The following is a 26,392-nucleotide window of genomic DNA, read 5'->3' on the forward strand; positions in this document are numbered from 1 at the left end:
TTTTGGTTCCGTAGAATGTTCATTATGCACTTCGCTAAATTAATCAATCATTTTAAGAAGCTTATCCGTAGTATAGAAAACTAATTTAAAAAGCTAACTGTAGAATTCATTTTGTGAATGGATGAATTTAATGTGAACGGATGACTCTCATTTGAATACAATCAGTGTATTTTTTCCAATGTTTGATTCAATTTCTCTTACAATTTCAATTATTTAAGAACATCTAATCAAAATATTTATCTAAAGTAACAGTATCAGCGTTGCATTTTGATCACCAAAATTTTTTTATGAAGAGACCAGCCCTTTATATTTCAAGCATGCTAAAATTAATTATTTAATTCAATACGAATGAATATCTAGAGTTTGATCACTTTTTGATAATATCAACAAAATCTATAGAAATGAACAAAGGTAGCCCGTCAAATGAAATTTTGAGCGCTACATCAAAAGTTGTTTTAGTATTGTTTTATCTCTAGAAATCTTTTTACCAACAAATGTTGGTACCGCTTTTTTTCTATTATCATAAAATTTACTAAATGTTTCGGCCTTTTGTAATTCAGATTGCTTTGATTTACAATTCTCGACATAGAACTTAAAGTTTGGTTGTGGAGTTGTTGGACAAAGTCTGGTTGTTTTTCAATTAATTTTACAATTTTTCGATTACTGATACAAGTTTTTACATGTAGGACTCAGTCATTATTGAGTCACATAACACTTTTTCGACGGCCGCAAAAGGATTTTTAACTGCACTAATCTTGTTTATGTTTCAATTTTGCGGGACCATGCCAGATTTGCGCCTATGACTGTGTTTTTGTCTGATCATGATCGAGGTTTTTTGAAGCAAATTCGCGCTACATCGAATCGTCGCCTCGTCGAGTCAAAGTATCATATCGTTTAATTTCGAGAGGTAAACGCATTGCTTCCAGCTAATTCTCAATACTTCGAGTAATAGCTAATTTTTTGACTGGATTGTCTGGTCATGGCAAAAAACCGCATTCCCGGATCCACCACCTCACTCTGGGTTGCTTACAAACAAAACTTGCTATCTGTCAAAAGTTATTGCCATCTTATTAAAATACGTCAAGGAAAATTCTTGACCTGTCTTGATAAGATCTTGTCACGATCGTATCAATATGTACAAAGAAATATTTGTATATAAAGATTTGGCAAAATTTTTGCAAGTTTTGCAAGAGTTATCAAGATCATGCATGACATGGCAAGGTGTATCAAATTTGGTTTCACTGGGTAGTTTATATTGCACATTTTTTGTTTAGTAATCACCTGTAAAAAATTATGCAAAACAAAATTTGAGACCATAGTATTATAATGTCAAATCTCTTGATTCTCTTGATTAGTATTATAACATTCTAAAATTCCTTCGCGTGAGAGCACTCTTGTTCTGTTTGCTGAGCAATCCTAATTGGATTTTACATGTGAAAAAATAATTTCGCGTAATTTCACACGAGAAAACTGATCTAAAAACTTAAATTTTCTGCAAATTTGGGCCTTTTCAATGCTTGGAACTAAAGAAATTACTCAAAAACTGTCAAGTGGTTTAAACGGCCACGTTGAGTAATCTAGAATAAAAACAGCAGTAATAATTCTTTTTGAGTTGCCTGAAACCTGTCCTCTTCAACATGAATATTTTGTTTTCCTTTCTTGTTTCTAATATAAGTCACAATTATCATATTTGACGTCTTACATAACTAAATCACTGTTTAGTTTGAATAGAATTAAGAAAGTTTCAGGCAAAGATGCAAACAAATCGTCCATTTGCACATGAGTTATCGTCATTTGTGGTTAAGCCCAAGTATATCGTTTCACTTATCGCTAATACTAAAACATATGGCCTTTTTCAAGTGGGTCTGTTTCTACTGAAAGCGCAACCCAAGTTATGCATTTGCAAAACCTGAAACATTTATGTAAGAAATATTGATCTGATATGTATAAACTTGAAATCTTAATCTACGAAGAGTGTTTCCTGCCAATGATCTGCGCAAAAAATGAAACGGTATTTGCTTAAAGCTCTTTAAGATAACATAGAGTTCGACCCACTTTTTATAAGATCAGAACTAAATTAAAAACCCTTCGTTTTACATCGCCAGAAGTTACATATTAGTTACCGGTTTGTTTGTTCTTTTTGAATTTTTGAATAGCTTTCAATGAAGAAGTTTGGATCTATTCCGTTTCTTCCCTGCGTCCTTAGCACGCTACTAATTAAGTAAATAGCGTGTGTGGCTGGCGGGAGAAAAAATATATACCCACTAAACCGGGGGACCGAAACAGAATAGATACAAAAATTTTCATAATAACCAAATTTCAACCTCAAAAACCACTTCAATATTATTTGTGCTTGCAACAGATGAAATAATCTGTGATTTTAGCAGAGTTTTTTTTATTAATTTATGTATGAATTAATGTTTTTCAAATGAGTTATTTTGAAATTCAAAATCGTCCGCTGAAATTATGCCCTGAAAATTTGAAATTTCACAAAATTTTCTGCTCGTAAGCTTACAAGAATTCAATTCAGTAAAAATTGATTGTCCCAATATTTCCATAATTTTGCAAAATTAGTATGAAGTAATTTTTTGAACTTTTTAAAACTAAACGTCTCATTCCTTGTTCAATTCAGTTGAGCTTACCCTCAAAAACTCAAGTGAACTCGTCTGCAGTGGGCTGTCATTTTTTGCATTCATAAAACTTTTTCGATTGAAAGATTAGCAAATATATTTAATATTCCTTTTTTTCTCTACTTCTCCATTAATTAATCATTATTGAAGAGCTGCAAAGTCTAACACCAAGCTGATGAACCAACATCGGATGATGACGGAGCTTCCCACAATCATTTTTATGATATTGATATTGAAATCGGTTCTCACTGTAACTACTCAAGCAAAGAATATATGTTTTTTAAGCTGCTAATTCATAATAAGTTGAGACCCATTTGAGCCATTTTCAAAATTTCACATATTTTACGCTATTTTTACAACAAAATTCAATTCATTTAGATTGAAATTCAAGTTGTAAAGTCATCATATTTTCTCTTTTGTCAATCCTGTAAATATTTAGATTATTCAGTTTTGTCCGTCGGTAGTTTGCGGTTGTTATCATTTCAAAATTGCGATGCATTTTCAGGTAAAGGCAACTTCTCTAAGCTGTTGGAAATAGCTATTGCAAACAATTGTTGCTTTCAGAACGATTGACGCAATAGTAACTATGAAAACTAATTATTGAAGCAGTTGTAGATTGAAATTTTATGTCTGGTAATTTCTTATGATGTCGAGCTCAAACTGCATGTATGGCCTCATTTTTTTAAGTGTGGTGCCAAAATAATACAAACATATAAATCAACAGCTAATGATTAAATTCACATTACTTAACTGTTTGTTCATTCTGGTTCAAGTAAACGGCAAAAAAATCAAAAATTATATGAAAGTTTTAAAGATTTGAAGATTGTTTACGTGAAAGAAAGCTCATTAGTCAATAGAAGATGCCAAAATATCGATGACATATTTGAACAAAGTTTGAAACCTAACGAGAGATTTCCTGTCAAATAGTAAATAAGTAAATGATAAATTAGTAAATGAGTTGTAATCTGCAAATATAACTGAATTATAGTTTATCTCTAATCCGATAGCCAAAACTAATCTTTAGACTTCAGGAACTTTAAGGTCGGTATAACAAAGAGTATCATTATCCAAACAAACTTCTTTTTGAAAGTTCGCAGCAACGTTTCAATAAAATTGAAGTACCATCTACATTATAAACGTGTTTGCAACTGAAATTACAACCTTACCAACATGGTACGTAGACTCACTTTTGGGAATATTTGCGTGTAATAACTAATTTCGAATGAGTTACTTATGAAAATTTGAATTTGTTAGAAAAAAGTGCTATTTGAACTGAAAAAATTTCCAAAAAAACAAAAACTAATTTGAAAAAACATTGACAAAAACGTTAATTTAAATGCCAAAAATTATCATTCCGCTTGACCGTTTGAATTTTCGTTCTCATAAACGGGATGAACAGGCAACGCCCGGAGGGCATTAAGAGCTCCTTGAGAGTTTCGGCTCCTTTGACTCTAAGTTTGAGAGACATAATTTTATCATTTGGAGGGCGGTTCTTCGAGTTTCTAAAAATTCCCACCCCTGGACATCGTTCCTCACGTAATCCAGCGAGCTCAGTCCCCCACCGTGCCCCCCCCCCCTACGGTTAGCTCCGGCCCCTCAATCAACGTCCCTTCAATTAAGCCAAAGCTAGCATCCCTAAGCCGCAGCTAGCTACTGAGGAAGCTAAACGTTTGCCGGGTCTATTCTGTTTTGGCCCCCAGTGTTTTTTATGACCCCAGTTACAAATGGTGTTGTATAGCACGGTACTATGTAAGGAAATAGCATGTGCGTCCGGGGGTCATAAAAAATTATGCTTACTAGGCTGGGGGGCCGAAACAGAATAGATCCCGGTTTGCCAGTCGATTGAGGATAGTTAACCCGACGTAATTCGCTTATGTTCAAAATCATTACTCCTATCTTGTAGCATTAACAGTTAGTCTGAAAGCTCTGCGAAAATTCAAAAATGTAAGCATTGTCTTTGTTTATACATTGAGTCTTGTATTGAACTTGATTTTGATCCGTTGAGATATTTTTGCGGCAAACTTTGGGATGAGGTGAAACAAAAAGAGTTGCTATAAAACATTTTTCAACTTTTCAACCTTCCAACTCAGTACCCCAGTTATGAATCAGATTCAAAATCTGAATAAACTTTAAAGTAAAACGTGCAATGACTAGCAAGGAAAAAAACAGATGTACAAACAACATAGTTAGGTCAAATGTAAACGAAAAAGACCCTGAGTAAATTTAAAAAAGCATATGAAAAAATTTTCATATCAAAAACCTTAAAAAAATAGTTAAATTTGTTAGAAAATTTAACCTGTAGGCATCAGCAATACAAAACCGTCCTTTTTCTACAGGAGACTGGAAAATTATTTCAATATCGCTATAATATACAGTTCAGATTTCGTGACAAGCTCTCTGTTGAATCGGCTTGTGATTTTGAACTGATATCAGAAAAAGAGACAAAGAACTTTCTAACTATTTAACAGAAAGATAGACTGATACCCGTTAACTTACCATCAAGTGTACGCAATGAGATAGATAACAAAAACATCACTGGACCCATCACATTTTAAAAAAACTCTACATGCTCGAATATATTCATCATCTCCTAAATGGTTATAGCATCAACCAGTCCTAAAACAATCAAATTAATCATGTACTGGAATAATTTAAAGAAGTACAGTCTGAAAAAAAATGATCGCAACGTAATTGGAAAGCCAAAGTTGCCAGGAATTACTGTTTTATGTCAGCACTCAAACAATCATTTAAAATATTTAATTTACAACTTTGAATTTCTGATAGCGTTGCCATTGTATTTCCTTAAGAATGTATTTCTTAAAATCGGCGAGTACATAGCTGTGTTGATTGATTTAAGGCTGGAGAGTTTTAAAACAATTGAGAGGAAGAACATTATGTGGAAGAACATAATTCCTCTCAATTTAAAACAATTGAGAGGAATTATGTGCATTTTTACTGATGTTTCCCAGTGATGTTTTTGTGATTTATCTCATTGCGTACACTTGATGGTAAGTTTATGGCAAAATTGTATTTGAACTCAAAATTGTACATAACTTTAAAGGCTTAGAATTATCTACCCTGCTCAAACAACCAAAGATAAAACGCAGCAACAAAACAATTTGGAGGGGACAACCATCATAAGAAAAAGAGCAGAGAGAAAAAGCTTTCCCAGGCTGAGTTCACAAACAGACAGTCGATATGACCAAACCGAAATGAACGCACAAGGGGTGTCGTGCGTTTAAATTTACACGGTCTGGAAAAACGATTAAACACACTATAGTCTGGACATAGGCAACTTTGTTCGCATGATATTCTGGACATAGGTAACGTTGAACGCAGGAAAATCTGGAGATAGGCAACATTGAACGAACGAAAGTGTGAACATAGTATCCATGCAGCGCACGAATGGAAACAAAATTGCCATAAACCTGTGAGCTCATATTTGACTAAACACTTTTACTAGAGTGCTCACTCAAGTGAACGCTTTCTTTAAAGAAAACAGGAACTCACTTGAATTCAAAACTTACAAAACGTCGAACGCAGGAAAAGTCGCATCCAACATCTTGCTCTGTATTGGACAATTTCCTGCCTGGAATTATAGACCATTGCTGAAGTCGCAAAAAATCAAGTTTTTATTACTGGGTGGCTGGCACCCCTACAACCAATACTTTCTTCGAGCACCTTTTATTTATTTAAAATGTAACAACTGCTGGGGCAATTCATCACAACCATCATCCTAAGATATCTATTCTTCAAATGAATACATTATAAAAACTTTGTCTACAACTTATATGAATAAAACTGGCAATATGTCTGGACATAAACGCACGAAAGTCCGCACATGCGTACTTCTGAACGCACGAATTACACACAAAAACTTTTGACCGCACGAAAGTGTGGACATAGGTGTTTTTGAACGCACGATATGAACATGAACGCGCTAATTTTTGATAATTTGAGCGCACGAATTTTTGTTTGGAATGCATGAAAGTCTTGTCATATGCGATTTGGAACTTACGAAAGTCTGGACATAGTGACTTTTGAACGCCCGAAGAACGCACAAATATTTTTGAAACCACGAAAGTCTGGACATAGGTACGTTCCGTCTGCGGCGGTCTGAACATAGAAATGTTTTGTCGGGGATGGTCTGGACATATGGACTTTCGATCTTGGACTTCAACCTGGGTTCCAATAAAAAGACCAAAGATTCAAATATTAGCCCACCATTGAGAATATAATGTAACTGTGGATAAAATCTAAGGTTTTATAATAACCTTTTTAACATGGATAACCCAAATAAAAACACAGCAAGTCAAAAGCAATGACAAAAGCACAGAAAAGTCAGGTTGGAAGCACAAAAATTCTATACAAAAAAGTCATCAAAAGGAAAACTGTAAGAAGAAGCTTCCAAAATTAAAAGCAGACAACGCAAATTTGGAGTAGCAGTATATTCAATGACCTCATAGTTGGGTGGAAACATAGAATCAACAAACAATAAACAAAGATCAGGATTGGGATGCTCATTTATGACCTTGATAGCCTACGCGTCAGTGACAGCACGAAACTGGCAGCAGTAACCAGACTTTTATGCGCTCAAAAACTTTTGTGCGGTTCTCAAAAGTCCAAAAGCACCTATATTGACTTCCGAACACTCATGCCCAGACTTCATAGTGTTCCAAATTAAAGATTTCAAAGTTAAGAAACTTAAAAAAAAACAAATAAAAAATACAAATTGAATTGCTTGGATACGGTTTTGTTACAGGAGAGAAAGAAGTGCATGGCTTTCGTCTTGGCTCTGATCCTAATTCTTCTTATTCTGTCGGTGGTTGTTGTGTTGTGTATTCTGTTCATTCCGACTGATGATGGAAGTGGTAGCAAAACTTCCATAGTTTTCACCCGGTAAGTGGTGACTACCCAGAATTGTCTGGTATCAGCTATATAGTCTTGACTGATCTGAGACACGTCCGGACTAATTAGGTCAAGTACTCACCAGACTAAACAGACTTTGTCCCCCGGATAAGCTATGGACCTGTACTTAAGGCTCAGTGACAATGAGTACTGAATCAGAACACTTTCAGAGAATTTTCAAGTTTCAGTACTGATGCAGAACGCTTTCAGAAACAACTGTGAAGTGATTTCTGAATTTATCTGAAACAAAGCAAAATTCTGAGAAAAAATTCACGTGCAAATTTTAAAATGAGGAAGGTCAAAAATGCAGCGCCAGAAGTCAAAATACCAGAAGTTGCTACTTAGCCGGAAGTTGAAACTCGTCGACTTTCGTCATTTTAAAACGTGTGCGTTTCGTGTTTTAAGCATGGTTAAGTGACTCTGCAGAAGTCACTTCGAAATTCTGACTTAATATCTTGAACCGCTTCGCGGTTCTCGATAAACGCAGAAGTTCTCAGGACTTCAAGCAGAGTCACGTAACCATTACTTATTTACACCATTTCTATTAAAAACACTAATTGTAAAATGACTATTTTAAAACTATAAAGCTTTGTCATTCAGCGTTGTTATTCGTTTTTTAGAGAATACCTTACTGGAGCAAAAAATGGGAAACTAATAGTAATCGCTCAAAAATTTTCAATAACTCGTCATTTGGTGCACTACACAATTAATCGTTCTCATTTATTTGGGTGAATTTAAGAATCTATGTATCCACGTGGTTACAATAAGACATCAGACTGATCTAAAAGTCACGTTAAAACCAAAAAGGTCATTTTCTAGACTTTTTAAAGCTCTGAGAATAATTACAGACAGAAACCAACGTCAAATAATTGTAGTTTTGCATTTGGAAAAGGACAACAGAATGTAAATTTCTTATTTTATGATAGAATTTTTTTCTTTTAGTATTGATATATTAAAAATCGGGTTTGAAGAAAGAATGTTTAATAGGTTAAATTGTTAAATTGGTAAGTTGTTGCTCAGCAGGATACTTTTGTGTCGCACCATCAGAGAAGAAAATGTGGAAATTTACCTTTAAAGGATCTTAACGATCAATTGTTACCGAAAACTTAAGTCGGTGGTGCCATTGCTTTCAGAAAAAAATGTCAACAAAAATTATCAGTTTTAAATTTGAGGATTTTTTAACAATTTTCAGTTTTCAGTATTTTTAAGAAAAAACCCGGGGCCAATCTTAATGGCCCGTGTGAATTTGTGTGAAAATAACACAACCAAAAAGTAATATTAATTGAAGCTCAATGTTGACATAGGTTTCCTATTATAAGCCAATTTTGTGTTAGTTTCTGTGAGAATTCATTTTCTAGACAGCCCAAAACTGTTTTAATGTGAACAAAACGGCAATCATTATGAGGTTAGTTTAAAAATACGATATAATATGCGTAGAACTATTGCAAAAACTTCATTTCACCTAATGTTAAGATAACCTAACTACATAATGTATCAATTAAGTCGAGTTTAGGCTGCATATTTTAATGTTACACAAATGTAAAATGTATCGGTGACCGATCTGAGCCCAAAATCGGCTCAGTCAAAAAATCTGTTTACCAGCTAATTCGATGGCTTTATGTTGCTTTTGATCGATATTTTTTCCTCATGGTTATGTGGAACAGTTGCTTTCAACTTAATTATTATCTTGCCTATCGTTGTATGGAAAGAGATATAAATTTAACGCCGAAAGAAGCCTTAAATAAGGATAAGCCCGGATACATTGATTCAATTGTTGATCATTTTATTTAAGCGGTAACATCTTCCTGGGTTCCGTAGGATGTTATCGCGTAAATGGAAAGAGCAACAAATAAAGCAATTGTGAAATGGGCTATTCAATTAAAGCTTTGTAAATCTATTCATCGAGCAAGTTGAATACTTCATTTTTTAACCATACAAGTAGCTAAAACGCACATGAAGTACGTTCTAATATGCGTAGAATAACAGCAAAGATCTCAATTTACCTTATTTCAAGTTAACCTTATTATATAATTAATCAGAGAAGTCAAATTTAGTCATTTTTCTATTTCAAAATTCGATTGGAACCAAAATGAGCCAAAAATAGCTCAAATAAAGACCTGTTTGCCGGCAAAATTTGTGGCTTTATGTTGCTTTTGATTGCTGCTTTTTGTCTTCACGTTACGTAGAACAGTGCTTTTAACGTAATGATTATATTGCCTATCCTTGTGTGGAAAGAGATTTGATTTTACCGTCGAAAACTGTTTTTGTCAACGTTTTTTGTGGTGCGATTAGTTTAAAACGGGGGATGGAACGGCGGAAGCGTGTACTTGTTCTTGTGACGGATTCAGCACATTAGCTGTTATTGGAGGATTGCCCAGTGCATTGACGGGTGGCAAAGGAGAATTACCGATTAGGTTTAACTGTACCGGCACGTTTGACCTACGACCAAATTGTTTGTCCCACTGCAGACTATTGGAATACATGGGAGCTTGAGGCAACTGTCGGTATGTGTTCGGGGGCGTTTAATTGAGGTGGCATACTGCGAGATGTTCTTCGAGAATTTATTTTCTAGACAGCTCAAAACTGCTTTAATGTAAACGAAATGTCAGTCCTAATGACGTTATTTAAAAAAAAATTGTACCCGTAAACCAGGGGCAGTACTTTTGCTAACGGGAACGTCTAAGAAATTTTAGTAGAAAGTTAAGAAAGTCTAAGAAAGTTTTCTCAGATAATATAGAACACCTAAGTTTTAATTGAAAATGAGTCATTTTAATTATTGTTGGAAAATGTTCTGAAGAATTGGAATAATTCATTTTACTCGTGACCCATGTCTGTTTTGATTAAAAAAAGTGAATTGCACGTTTTTGATCACTAAGAACTCCGCAATGTTATCAAATAGGTCAGTTAATATCTTTCGAACTGAGTCTCAAATCTTGCTTCCCGGTATCTTATTCGTTATATAACTTAATCTGCTGCGCCATTCCTTCCTTGACTTCTTCCCATTCAATTTGATTCTGCAATGATTAGATGTTGTGAAAGGAATGCGCTGAAATGCGTTGAAAAAGTAAAAGGATGCACTGCATTTTCAAAATTGAAATCTATAAATTTCTGAAATGCAATAAAATTACTTGAAAGTTTTTCTCTAATTGGAGCAATTTTTTTTTACAAAGATGCACCCGGACCTGAGTCTCATGATATTTCAGTACTGAATCATAAAAATTTCATTATGACTTTTATTATGGCCAGAGTTCTGATCATGGCACTTTATAGACTTTTCATGGTAAAATTCATAGTAAAATCCTGAACTTATTATAAACATAATGAGTCTTAATTCTGAATTCTCAATGAACATTATGAACATATGTCTATTTTTGGACTGCACAGAATGAAAAAAATCGTTATCTGCCAGAACTTTTGGAAAAAAAAACCACAGGTAAAAAAATGATTCATGAAAATTATGGCTAAATAAAAGGAACATAATAATGATCACGAATAACCAAATAAACATCGCAGTTTGAAACAAGTTTGTTACAATTTGCTTTGTAGATTGTGTCTTGCACTTGGTTCGGTGATACTTGGGTGATAGTTTGGGTGATACTTAGGTTTGACATCAGTTTGGGTTTGACATCAGTTTGGGTTACATACTCTCTCTCTCTCTCTCTCTCTCTCTCTCTCTCTCTCTCTCTCTGTGTGTGCGTGTGTGTGTGTGTGCGTGCGTGTGTGTGTGTGTGTGTCTGTGGGTTCGGCATACTCAGTGTGTGAGATTGAAGATATGTCTTCATTTCCTCAAGTCATCTTCCCCCTCCACACAACAGATTCGAAACTCAACACGAGAAGGTGAAGGTGTCCGAGTGTCCATCACCATCGTTCCATCATACAACAGAGACCCACCTCGTCAGAGCCTCTTTCCCAGATTGACCTGCAGCTTTTCCACTGTCACACTGGATAGTCCCGAGTCGCGACAGAATATTCCTAAAGCAAATCTAACGCAGAACAAAGTTTTTAGAAAACTACATTCTAGAAAACATTTCAAGATTAAATAAAACATTTAACAAAAACATAATAAAATAATAAAAATATCATTACCCCCCAACAATGAACCCCATGGACAACAAGGTTGACCCCCCGAACCACGCCGATGACCCTCATGGACCACCAGGATGACCCCCAAGGACCACTCAGATGACCCTCTGGACCCCACGGACGACCCTCATGGACCACCAGGATGACCCCCCAACAACACTCAGATGACCCGCTGGACCCCACGGACGACCCTCATGGTCCTAAAAACAAAATTAAAAGATTTAATAATATTAACATTTATAATTATACCATTTATAATTATAACATTCACCATTCATCTGAACTAGCCACATATTGACATATGTCACCATTCACATATGTCATATGCCACATATACCCCCCTCCCATACCCCCCCTGTTATATTGCCACTAAGTTGGTTGGGGGGTCTCTCTCATCTTATCTGAGCTCAGTCGTTCATTTAGACTCTCTGTATTAACAAAGGAACATTTGCAGGTCAATTTGGGAAAGAGGCCCGGACCAGTTGGGCCACTGTCGGATGATGGCAGGATGATGATGGACACTCGGACACCTTCACCTTCTCGTGTTAAACTTCGAAACGCTTATGTGGAAAGGGATTGTGTGTTCGTGAAAAGGAAAATTCCTCAATTATCATAATCGACCCCTCCCCCCTTCTTTATCTGTTGTTGAAAGATGCCTGGATGAGTTGGGCCGGATGAGTTGGATAGATCGTGACAACTGTTCTGGTTACTGGTTGGGGTCGGGGTGTATTAGTTGGGCATTCAGCATTGGGCAGGGCATTTGGCATTGGGCATTCAGTGCACTCCCAGGTCACACAGGGCTCTCAGGTCACACCCTCCCTCCCCCCCACCACACCACCACCACCACCGATTAGTTGCAGTTGGGGGTTCTGTTGGAGGCTCTGTTGTACTAAGAGGCGTCGCACGAACAACGATGGGATTTGGCATTGGGCATTCGTTCGGCATTGGGCATTCGTTCGGCATTGGGCATTCACAATTGTGGTCACAACCCACCCCCCCATCACCGGTTAGTTGCAGTTGAATATGGTGGGTGAGTGGGGGGGGGGGGGTGAATTATTCAATCAAATCAATTGATTGGGCAGTCAGTGCTGGTTTTCATGCTCTTTATTCATCATGCACATTTCCAGATTTTCGAAAATTTCAATTTTTCGATGAATTTTTTATGAACATAATGAGGAATCAAAAACATGATGTTCAGTAAAATTCATTGCAAAAAACCATTCTGAGTTTATTCTGTACATACTGGAAAAGAAAAAACTCTTAGATTATCATGTTTCAGTACTGATTTGAACTTTTACTATTGGATTATGATGAATCAGTACTGATTTACTATGGCACTCGGGTCCGGGCAGCAAATTTCAGCGCATTATTTTTTAGGATTTTGAGCACAAATTTGTGAGCGCATTTAGCGGATTTTTAGCTAATTTGTAAAGTAATTTAACCGCCTTAAGTGCATTTCTTATAAAATAATGCGCTGAAACGACGTTGAGATATTGACCGGGAGTAATTTGGTCAAATTCAAGTGCTCTGCGAGTTCCAATGCTCAGCAATATTTGAAATATATACTTTAATTTGCATTTTAAGCATGATCATCTGAAAATCGAACAACTAATTGTTTCGTTTCAGAGGACGGGGAAGTTTTTGTGCATCACATTAGAACTCACATTGAAAAACACGTTGGAAAAATCTCTACCAATTAAACATTTTATAGCGTTTAGGAGGATAATTGTAACAGAGAACATTATATACATATAAAAATTTCTGAGAGAGTAATAATTAAATAAAACAGTGATGAGCTGAAATGTAGAGAATTAGGAAACTAATTTCAGAGGTCAAAAAATCCATTGTCTCAAGACATTAATGGGATATTTACCAACAGTCAAGACAACCGAATTTGAAGAAAAAATCCAGAGCTTGAGACGCTGTTGTTGTCGGAATTACCTTCCCTCCTTTTCTTGAGACAACTGCGTGAGCCCCCCTCCCCCTCCCTCCCTCCCCCCCCCCCCCACGGAAAATAATCAATATATTTGTTGGTTAGAAATTAATCCCAGTTTGTCAATGTTGAAGACCATTTATACTTCAGCATGCATTGACCATAACTCAATTGAAGTTATTAAAAATAATCTCAAATGGTTACTAGCGGGATACTGTTTTGTATTTATTTGCACATAATGTTTCTACGAAAAAAATTTTCGACGGTTTTTGAAATTGTGTCACAATGTATGTTATCTCTAGTATAGACTGCATTTGTACCGCGGAACGTCCAGAACTGTTTGCCGTAAATTTTCTCCAAGCAGTTTTTTTACATATTTTGCTCGTGGGACTTTTTTATGGACCAGTTTTTTTTTACTTATGCGGCATCTTTTAGCTGCCAATTTTTAAAAAAAATGTTTGTACAGCTGAATCTAATTAGAAATATTTGACTTTTTTGGGAAACTAAATCCACAACTTCAGTTTGAAAAAAAACAACGAAAACTGAACTCAACCCACTCTAAATACCATATAATAACATGCACAAAAACTGTCCATCAAAATAGTGCTTGGACGCACCAGGGTACAACTTCCTGGAAATCCCGAACCCCAAGGATCCGAATACAGCCAGATGTCTCTTTGGAATGAGCGAATTGGCCAGCTCAATACAGGATGCACAAACACTTTGTAGACGAAAGTATCCCGCGTCCGTTCTGCCATTCCCACATGACTACGATGATGCGCGACTTTTCTTTGATGCCATGGAAAATGACTTGAACCCGCTGCACAAAAGGTGAGCCCCCTATAGCCCTTGACTAAAAATTCAGAAAACAATCAGAGTCTAGTTCACTGAAACAGAGTAGATCAGAGACTGAATCAGAGAATATAAGAGCATAATGTGCCATGAACAGACTCTGAATTAGTACTGAATAATTACTGGAAAAACTTTCTGATTCAGTACTGAAGTATTAGTTACTTGACTTTGCTTGAAGTCACTGAGAACTTCTGGCGTTTATTGAGAACAACGAAGCGGCTCGAGACTTCAAGTCAGAATTTCGAAGTCACTTCTGCAGAGTCACGTAACCATGTTTAAAACACGAAACCAGCAAGTTTTAAAATGACGAAAGTCAACTTCTGGCTAAGTAGCAACTTCTGGCATTTTAACTTCTGGCACTGCAGAAGTTCGGCATTTTAAAATGTGCACGTGCGTGTTTTAATTATTCTGAAAGTTTGGCACGGGCGGGCAGTTCAATTTCAACATGCCAACAATTTTGTACAGTTAAATCAGAACACACCGAACACTCTTAGCAAAAATTCCAATTCTTTCAAACATATTTTGTCGTTCTTGTTGTCTTCCGAACTAAGAGTTTGTTACACATAGCTATGAGTATTTACTATGTTCCTGATAGGATCCTGACAAGTATTTGAGGTTTTTATATGATTTTTTTGGTGAACTATCTCCAACCTCAGACAATCTCATGACACAAAACATCGGAACCTAGTACCTCGAAATTTAACTTGTATTTTATATTTGCTGTAATATATTGCAAATGAAACCGCTATTGCCAGGCCCGTTTAACGGGGACAAAAACAAACCCACAGATTTTATCGATACTGAAGAGCCAGTGGGCAAACTGAAAACCATCAGATTTTAAGCCGCTATCGAAAGCAAATCTCGAGGAAAACGTCAAATTCCCAGTTTTCAAAAAGTCTGCGTTTAAAAGTTGTCTCTCTGACTTCTTATTGTTTTTCCGCGATTAGAAAAAAATTCCGTCCAAACACAAAAAAAATTTACTTTCGAAAATTGGGCTCACCCTATCGACACGAGCAAAACTTTTGTTTCCTTTCTGACATAATATCAAAATGTTAAATAGCGAAACGTATATTAATGAGCAGGAACGCGTTGAATTCATTACAAAAAACAATAAAGCAGCATTCACTAAGTGTTTTTTATAATAAATGCATTTTAAATTTTTGAGCCGGTGCATAACGTTCGGTGGACTTGAACTCGTCCAACCCCCGTTCAAACAGGTGAACAAGCGTGTACACCTGCTCTAGTAAGGCAGACCAAAGGTGGGCTCCTTTTACAGCCTTAAGGTATAAAGAGCTAGGGTTACTTATTTCTGCGCGAAGTAGGTTTGCCCATATCTCTAAGACTAACCGACTCTGTAAAACACTGAAGATGAACTTCTATTAATACGGTGGTAACACAATAGAGCACCGGAGTCAAGAGTATACACATGGTTGATCTAAACTAGACTGACTAGAGTTAGTGCTGCATAAGCTTTTTATATAAGAAAAGTGTCTCAGTATCTGATTGGTTGGAAGTATACATCCAGTTATTTTACTGCTATAACATATAACATTCTACTGCTATGTATACAACTGCTCTCGAGCAGGGGGACTGGTGTTTGTGCAACCCAAGTATCTAATGCTCGCTGGGGACACAAGCGAAAAAATCAAGAACAGTTTACAGAATGAATTCTACTATTTGGAATTATTTACATTTTATGCTTCAGGGTACGAATTATCACAAATATTTATAAACTATCCGTTATGTTTCGACTTGGGTTGACTGGTCTGCAATACCATTTAAGCTGATATGAGAGGCTATCTAAACTGTTGGCCAAATAATATTGTCGTAACTCATTGCACAGAAAGGGGGAATTCTTTACTATGTACCGGGGGAGGGGGAATTGTTGAAAAGATCCCAATGTTGATTTTGTTCACAGATTTCTGTTGGGTTTCATAAGGGACGAAAAAACAGACGACATTACAACTGGTTGGTATCTCTATATGATGAAAGACATCAAAATGAGCGACAATTTCTTCTCGCCCGGAGAGCCGAACAACGCATTTAAAGACGAATACTGCTCAGCAGTCGACGCAAATATCAACTACGACACCAGGTGTGCGAATGGGGAGGAATTTTCCGTTGTTTGTCAGTCAGATGCCTATTTTCCACCGTCATCTTAGGGAAAGAGAACTATGATCTTGAGAGATCCCTTAATTCTTGATAACCATGGCCATACATTCAATTTTGTGAAACAAACCTTGATATAGCTAGTCAAGATTTTTCATAAAAACGAGCGTGCGAACAAACTTGCTGTATTTTTTCATCTGTTTCATGGGTGTCCCACATTTTCACCACCTTTTTATGTAAACGCCTATCATTTCACCTCGATTTGTTCACCCCTCTATCAATAGATTCGCCCGTACTAATAGACTCTCATGCGCTAATAGACTCTAATAGACTATTGCGCTAATTTGCCGAATTTCTAGATAAAAGCATTGTAAATTATATTACTAATTATAATGCTTCACTCAAGTAAAAATTAGTATAATTTTGTCTAAAACTCCAGTTTTTAGCATACGTCTTGTGGCAATAAAGAAGTAAACTGGACCAAATTGTCCATTTTATTTGGTATGGTCTCTGGCTCCCAAGGGGATATTTTTCATCGTAATTACTAACAAAATTCTGAAAGATTGTCTTATCATCACTTGACTAAGACTTTTTAAGACTTTTTACACAAACTTACACGTTATAATTTCAAATTTCAAATCACATCTCGCACAAAAAAACTCAACCCCAGTCGAAAGCGAGTGGTTGTCTTGCACGATAACCATTCATCATACAAGTTGCTAGATAACAGTTTTTCGCAAGATTCTTACAAGATGTTGAAAAATAACCATCCGGTCTCGCATGGGAACCTCAAAAAAATGATGCACGATAAAAAGTTCTGGAATTATTGGGGAGGTTTATGAGCAACATCCTGATAAGTTATATCAAGAAGCGGCTTAACAAATGGACCAATCAAAATCCTGTCAACTAATCTCAAGTTTTCGTGAAAAAAAATTCAGAACTCGCATGTCTTGGCTAGGTTTGCTGTCAAGTTTTGTTTCATTTGCCATATATTTCTTTATATAGAAGGAGAAACTCCCAAAAACAACGATATAATACATTAATACTCCTTGTTTTTTTTCAGTTAATGGATGATAATGCAAAGCCAATAGACTATAAATTCAGTTGATAATCAGATTTGTTGTTTTTTGTATATATGGAACAAGGCGGCTCGGTAATGTGCGATCGCACATAATGTTCCGACTCCGCTCATCCACAATTTTGGCATAATTGTCTACCATATGAGGAACAGATAGAAAAACACAAGAAATTCAAGTATTTTTCAAAAAAAAAACTGGTGTATGAACGAAAAGATAGCCTCCAAAGCAAATAAATCAGTGGAGCAAAAAAATGATGCATTAGATTGATTTGATATGACGATATTCAGAAAGCGAGCGAAGACGAAAGGCAAAATCAAACAACAACAACAACAAACATTAATTACATCACAAAATTTATGTCAGTTTTAAAAAACAAAACTTAATAACAAAGCGTCAAAATGGCGTCAGATAAAACTGAAAATAAACAAATTAACTTGTAATTCACCACAAAAAATGGTTTTTCACCAGTTCATAATAAAACTTGGTAACAATTAGACAAAGAAGAACAGAAACTTTAAAGTTAGAAAATTCGCTGAATTTTTTCTAAAAAAAAAAACAATTAATTTCAAAGTAATGAAAACCATTAGAAATCAACTAAAATATCCCATAGGTTTACAATTACCAATGCTTCTATAGAAGCGAATTAAGAACTCTTGTTATTGAATTTTTTATGCAGTTACAAAAAGAACAACAAAAAGACAACAAACTAAAAATCAATTAAAACTTGCCAGAAAATGCTTTGGAAGCCGTAAAGACATACTATGGACCCCAAAATATGTTCGATTACACTTTCGCTGAACACCGATAATGTATTACGTGGCCGCTCATTAATGAAATTAAGCAAAAATTAGACAAAAAAGAAAAAAATGCAAAATTATGTAATACTTTTTTTTCTTTCGAAAAAAATTTATTTCCAAAGACATGAAAGCCAATAAACACAAAATGAAAAAGTTGAATAGGTTCGTCCATTCTTCCAAAAGAAGCTCTTGAGACCTGAAATTATCCAGAATATGTCTTACGTCTACAAAAAGAACGTCAATTATGACAAAAATCAAAAATTAATTTATTTTTTTTTGTGAAAAACCTGTGTCGAAGCCAGTAAATTCATAACGAATTCTTTAAAAACATTAGATTTTGTGACACCAAAACCTTTCTACTACTACCTTCTTTGACCTTTTACTTCTCTTGACAAAAAAAGTCATTTTGAACATCTAATTAACGAGACCAGGCAACAAACAGACAATAAAGGGAAAAAAATTGCGAAGTTGAATTTTTTTTTTTCATTTTGGAAAACAATTGTTTTCAAAGTCATGAAAGCCATTATCTATCTTCTATTATCAGAACAACGCATTTAAAGACGAATACTGCTCAGCAGTCGACGCAAATATCAACTACGACACCAGGTGTGCGAATGGGGAGGAATTTTCCGTTGTTTGTCAGTCAGATGCCTATTTTCCACCGTCATCTTAGGGAAAGAGAACTATGATCTTGAGAGATCCCTTAATTCTTGATAACCATGGCCATACATTCAATTTTGTGAAACAAACTTTGATATAGCTAGTCAAGATTTTTCATAAAAACGTGAGCGTGCGAACAAACTTGCTGTATTTTTTCATCTGTTTCATGGGTGTCCCACATTTTCACCACCTTTTTATGTAAACGCCTATCATTTCACCTCGATTTGTTCACCCCTCTATCAATAGATTCGCCCGTACTAATAGGCTCTCATGCGCTAATAGACTCTAATAGACTATTGCGCTAATTTGCCGAATTTCTAGATAAAAGCATTGTAAATTATATTACTAATTATAATGCTTCACTCAAGTAAAAATTAGTATAATTTTGTCTAAAACTCCAGTTTTTAGCATACGTCTTGTGGCAATAAAGAAGTAAACTGGACCAAATTGTCCATTTTATATGGTATGGTCTCTGGCTCCCAAGGGGATATTTTTCATCGTAATTACTAACAAAATTCTGAAAGATTGTCTTATCATCACTTGACTAAGACTTTTTAAGACTTTTTACACAAACTTACACGTTATAATTTCAAATTTTAAATCACATCTCGCACAAAAAAACTCAACCCCAGTCGAAAGCGAGTGGTTGTCTTGCACGATAACCATTCATCATACAAGTTGCTAGATAACAGTTTTTCGCAAGATTCTTACAAGATGTTGCAAAATAACCATCCGGTCTCGCATGGGGAACCTCAAAAAAATGATGCACGATAAAAAGTTCTGGAATTATTGGGGAGGTTTATGAGCAACATCCTGATAAGTTATATCAAGAAGCGGCTTAACAAATGGACCAATCAAAGTCCTGTCAACTAACCTCAAGTTTTCGTGAAAAAAAATTCAGAACTCGCATGTCTTGGCTAGGTTTGCTGTCAAGTTTTGTTTCATTTGCCATATATTTCTTTATATAGAAGGAGAAACTCCCAAAAACAACGATATAATACATTAATACTCCTTGTTTTTTTTCAGTTAATGGATGATAATGCAAAGCCAATAGACTATAAATTCAGTTGATAATCAGATTTGTTGTTTTTTGTATATATGGAACAAGGCGGCTCGGTAATGTGCGATCGCACATAATGTTCCGACTCCGCTCATCCACAATTTTGGCATAATTGTCTACCATATGAGGAACAGATAGAAAAACACAAGAAATTCAAGTATTTTTCAAAAAAAAACTGGTGTATGAACGAAAAGATAGCCTCCAAAGCAAATAAATCAGTGGAGCAAAAAAATGATGCATTAGATTGATTTGATATGACGATATTCAGAAAGCGAGCGAAGACGAAAGGCAAAATCAAACAACAACAACAACAAACATTAATTACATCACAAAATTTATGTCAGTTTTAAAAAACAAAACTTAATAACAAAGCGTCAAAATGGCGTCAGATAAAACTGAAAATAAACAAATTAACTTGTAATTCACCACAAAAAATGGTTTTTCACCAGTTCATAATAAAACTTGGTAACAATTAGACAAAGAAGAACAGAAACTTTAAAGTTAGAAAATTCGCTGAATTTTTTCTAAAAAAAAAAACAATTAATTTCAAAGTAATGAAAACCATTAGAAATCAACTAAAATATCCCATAGGTTTACAATTACCAATGCTTCTATAGAAGCGAATTAAGAACTCTTGTTATTGAATTTTTTATGCAGTTACAAAAAGAACAACAAAAAGACAACAAACTAAAAATCAATTAAAACTTGCCAGAAAATGCTTTGGAAGCCGTAAAGACATACTATGGACCCCAAAATATGTTCGATTACACTTTCGCTGAACACCGATAATGTATTACGTGGCCGCTCATTAATGAAATTAAGCAAAAATTAGACAAAAAAGAAAAAAATGCAAAATTATGTAATACTTTTTTTTCTTTCGAAAAAAATTTATTTCCAAAGACATGAAAGCCATTAAACACAAAATGAAAAAGTTGAATAGGTTCGTCCATTCTTCCAAAAGAAGCTCTTGAGACCTGAAATTATCCAGAATATGTCTTACGTCTACAAAAAGAACGTCAATTATGACAAAAATCAAAAATTAATTTATTTTTTTTTGTGAAAAACCTGTGTCGAAGCCAGTAAATTCATAACGAATTCTTTAAAAACATTAGATTTTGTGACACCAAAACCTTTCTACTACTACCTTCTTTGACCTTTTATTTCTCTTGACAAAAAAAGTCATTTTGAACATCTAATTAACGAGACCAGGCAACAAACAGACAATAAAGGGAAAAAAATTGCGAAGTTGAATTTTTTTTTTCATTTTGGAAAACAATTGTTTTCAAAGTCATGAAAGCCATTATCTATCTTCTATTATCAGAACATCGGCTAATCTAAACTTCCAAGAAAAGTCAATCAAACTTGGTCATTGTACAGGAAATTAAATACGACTAAAAAGACAAAGGAAAAACGACAGTTAAAGACAAAATTAAAAAATTCAATTAAATTCTTCGAGAAAGTATTGTCGAAGGGGTAAAGGACCAAAACCTATATCTTTAAGGATTTAAATATTATCTATTGTGCGTTAATTTGAACACGAAAAATGTGATATATGAACTGACAATAACGTGATAATTTGACCAAATTGGAAAACATGAAAAATGGGCAAATACCTTAAAAGAATAAAAAAATTGAAATCTAGTAGTGTCAAAGCCAAAACACCAAAACTTAAGGCGTAAAACCGCAATAAAGACTAAATTTGAATTCAGCAGAAAGAAGGATAACTCGTTGATTGCTGACCCAAAGCTACAAAATCACCAAAGTAAGAGAAAAATGGAGGCAAATTTCAATAAGCCATTTTTTATTTAAAAATCAAAGTCCAAACGACCATAAGCTTTCAAGCAATCAACTAAATAAATTAATTTTGAGCTAAATAGGAAGCCAATAGGACCTATCACTAGTGAGCTTTGATTTGAAATGTTCTGTTATTTAATTAATATAAAAAAGATCGAATTTTTTTAATCAAAAATCGACTGATGACAATTCAAATTATTTTTGGAATGTAACGGTCCAAGATTGGTACAGAACTAGTCCTGCTAATGCTTGTTGTCCATTAGGAAAATTTTATATTTGGAATGTCCTTGATATAGATATTTTTTTAGTTAAAAAATCAAAAATAAATGCTGCGTTTTTGTTAATCAACGAATAAAGTTAGCAAAAAACGGCGAAGTTTTATTTACAGAGCACTCTCAACGGAATTTGAAGCGGAATTAGTCCCTTTTTCAGTCTACAAAGGCCGTGTTAGTGGTGTTGGGGTGTGCACTTCCTGCAAATTTAATCTGAGTGGAATAAAGAAACTTATTTCGTGCTGTTTTTGATGAAAAAGAATGATTTTTGTGAAATTTTTAGCCGGAATTTGTGACAAAAAAATTCAATGAAAATAGCCGACAATGTATTTTGTCTTTAAACGTAAAATCAACAACAGTTTCCTGAAATTTTTAAAAAAAATTTATCAAAATTGGCGAAATCTTTGTCAAAAATTCTGAAAAAAGGTGAAAGAAATCAATGGAATTCACTCAATTTTCTCGAAATTTTAAACCTCGATATCTCCCTGCCAAAAACGAAAATAAAAAAATCTTTTTAATTCCATATTCTACGCTGGACAAGATTTCTAATGGTACCAGTCTCAACTCTCTACGATGAATATATCGATCGGCCAAAATTGACTGAACAAAAAAACCCAGTTGAGTATATAGTTCCTCCCCGCCCCTCAAGAGGAGTCGGAACAATTATGGAAATTACATGGAAAATATACTTCCTAATAATTTTAAATTTGAATTTAGAAAATGGATGTATAAAAACCAACTATTGTAATGGAAGCATAACATAGATGTCCAGTTTCAGGGCCATATTGGTCCATCTACGCATAAAAAGTTCTTTTCGTAAAACTGACCTGAGGAAATTTGTTGCTTGACTACAGCATTCTACAAAAAAACCATGATTCGGCCCAGTAAAAGAGTAGCGTGACCACATTACTATATGACGAAAACCGTGCCTGATGGACCATCACAAGGCTTTATATGACTGCTTTATATGTATATATTTGTTCGACAGAGCGACTTTTGTCAATAATGCCTCCCGTTTCTGACACTCTTCATGGAGTCTTGGTCTGGACTGCAAGGGATTGATGTAGTTATGAATGATACATAATTGAGATATTGTTTTACAGTCTGATAACCTTTGATTTAGAACCTAAACGGTTTGACAATGAATCAAAACAAAAAAATGAAGTCAAACAAAACCCTTTCATAGGAAATGCCCGAAAACTCGTGCCCTAAGGCGGATGGTGGTTAATGACTCCCCGACGGCTTCGGTACGTCAAAAAATTTTGCTCGCGAGGGATTTTAAATTTAACAAGGAGAATAAATTAGAATATGCCTTTTCGTTTGATAGTTTGCTCAGTTTTTGCAGTAAACTTAGTAGACAACACTTCATTTGAAACAGTTTTTTTTGTAAAGTTAAGTATTTGAGACAGCTTTGAAAAAAACAAAGAAGTTTCTGGCGCCGTTATACTAAATAGCCAAAAATTTTGAGAAAAAAGCGAATTCTTAAACGCGTTTTTCAGTGAACTGAAAAATTGGATTCATATTTATATTTTCGGAAAAAATACTTTATTTGCTTTATTTTTTTAAAACTTTTTTTAACTGTCAGCAAAACTCTTTTAATTACGGTGAACATGTACATTTTAACAAACATTAAAACTTGCAGAACTATTTTTTTCAAAGAAACGAATACTTACAATGATTGTTTCCGAAAAATAGGAAGTCGTTTCTTGGTTACACAAGTTTTTTGATTTTTTTGCGCTTACAATCCGTTTAAAAATCCAGAAAATAAAAAAAATCTTTTTTTAATTCCATATTCTACGCTGGAGAAGCTTTCTAATGGTACCAGTCTCAACTCTCTACGATGAATATATCGATCGGCCAAAATTGACTGAACAAAAAAAACCCAGTTGAGTATATAGTTCCTCCCCACCCCTCAAGAGGAGTCGGAACAATTATGGAAATTAAATGGAAAATATACTTCTTAATAATTTTAAATTTGAATTTAGAAAATGGATGTATAAAAACCAACTATTGTAATGGAAGCATAACAGAGATGTCCAGTTTCAGGGCCATATTGGTCCATCTACACATAAAAATTTCTTTTCGTAAAACTGACCTGTGGAAATTTGTTGCTTGACTACAGCATTCTACAAAAAAAACCATGATTCGGCCCAGTAAAAGAGTAGCGTGACCACATTACTATATGACGAAAACCGTGCCTGATGGACCATCACAAGGCTTTATATGACTGCTTTATATGTATATATTTGTTCGACAGAGCGACTTTTGTCAATAATGCCTCCCCTTTCTGACACTCTTCATGGAGTCTTGGTCTGGACTGCAAGGGATTGATGTAGTTATGAACGATACATAATTGAAATATTGTTTACAGTCTGATAACTTTTGATTTAGAACCTCAACGGTTTGACAATGAATCAAAACAAAAAATGAAGTCAAACAAAACCCTTTCATAAGAAATGCCCGAAAACTTGTGCCCTAAGGTGGATGGTGGTTAATGACTCCCCGACGGCTTCGGTACGTCAAAAAAATTTGCTCGCGAGGGATTTTAAATTTAACAAGGAGAATAAATTAGAAATTAGAATATGCTTTTTCGTTTGATAGTTTGCTCAGTTTTTGCAGTAAACTTAGTAGAAAACACTCCATTGGAAACAGTTTTTTTTGTAGGGTTAAGTATTTGAGACAGCTTTGAAAAAAACATAGAAGTTTCTGGCGCCGTTATACCAAATAGTCAAAAATTTTGAAAAAAAGCGAATACCTAAACGCGTTTTTCAGTGAACTGAAAAATTGGATTCATAGTTATGTTTTCGGAAAAAATACTTTACTTGCTTTACATTTTTTCTACTTTTTTAAAACTCTCAGCAAAATTCTCTTAATTACGGTGAACATGTACATTTTAACATACATTAAAACTTGCAGAACTATTTTTTCAAAGAAACGAATACTTACAATCATTGTGTGATATCCCTGACCGTAGAGATACGTTTCGTGTCACAAATCCACTTAGAATTTGTAGAGTGGATTCGAGGTGCGAATCCAGGTTTTACTAAGTTGTGGGATTACCACTTTAAGATTTACTTTGCAATCTTGATGCGATTGCAGATAAAATTATTGAGTGTGGAATTCCTCCTCGAATCCGATAGGATCGCTCTTAGTGTAAAACAGAGTAGATTGAAGCAACTGAATTCAATGATGAGATTCTAGAGAATGAATAAATAATCAAAAGTAGGAGATATGAACAAAACTGAAAAGTTGACTTATTAGTCGGCGGCAAATTAATTATATGTGAAATATGACTTTTAGCCTGACAAGGGCAAACTTAAATTAATTTAGCACTAAGTAATCAAACATGAACTTAATATGGTACAACCGTACCACATATCCTCTGCTCGAGAGAAATTTTTAAACTGCAATAGTGTAAAAATTTGGAATGATATTAACATATGTACTGGTTAGTATAAAGGGTAAATAATGTGAGTAACTGCAAATGAATGATGAAATGGCAATGGAAATGAGCGGCTTATGCTTGAAGAAATGTAAACTCTCAACATTTACTTGAAATCGCAAACATAAAACATAAACTAAGGCACAATCGAAGTGCGAATCCCCGAAAGTAATAACATACAGAATATTGTTACATAAGCAGCATCAAATTTAGCTGAAGAAAATGAGACATAAACGCAAATAAATAGTGAACATTAACACAAAATGAGCGCACAAGTGGTGTGAATCCATATTTAAATTAAGAATGGACAATTAAATAATTCAGAATTAACACCAGCAACAATTTAACAAATTGAACATAATCGTTTGTAATTTAAATTTGATTTTCGGCGTCAAAGACGCTCATGCTTATCTCTCTTGTATAATCCTCATAGTCATAGCTCTCGGGTGACCATGTTCCAACTGGAGGGGATGCAGGAGGACTCACTACTTGTAACTCATAATAAGTCGCTGGTGCAGAAGGTTGAGCTGCCTCTTCTTGGATTATTTTCGCAATTACTGGATTTTCGGGCTTTTGTTTCTTAGGTGCAGGGGCGGCAGAGTCATCGCTTATTCAGCACACAGAACTTTCGAAACCGAAATAGTCGGGGGCGCGTCGAGTTCTTTTATTTCTGGACATTGAAGGTGAAGCGGCGGAAGATGTTACTGAAGACGCAGCAACAGAAGAAGCATTTAATGTGTTGAGGGTTGCAGAAGTATTTCTGGAACGTTTGC

General features: G+C 34.9%; 1 protein-coding gene across 1 annotated transcript; it reads left to right on the plus strand.

The window, feature by feature from the left end:
- Positions 1-6,951: 6,951 nt before the first annotated feature.
- On the plus strand, positions 6,952-16,609 carry LOC142354168 (uncharacterized). Its single transcript, XM_075406430.1, has 6 exons — positions 6,952-6,975; positions 7,393-7,529; positions 11,330-11,432; positions 12,076-12,165; positions 14,159-14,385; positions 16,325-16,609. Exons 1-6 carry the CDS (start codon positions 6,952-6,954, stop codon positions 16,566-16,568), a joined length of 825 nt encoding a protein of 274 aa, XP_075262545.1. The 3' UTR covers positions 16,569-16,609.
- The last annotated feature ends 9,783 nt before the right edge of the window (positions 16,610-26,392 follow it).

Source organism: Convolutriloba macropyga, chromosome 15 (genome assembly GCF_964194025.1).
Source record: "Convolutriloba macropyga chromosome 15, txConMacr16.3, whole genome shotgun sequence".
Classification (NCBI taxonomy): domain Eukaryota; kingdom Metazoa; phylum Xenacoelomorpha; order Acoela; family Convolutidae; genus Convolutriloba; species Convolutriloba macropyga.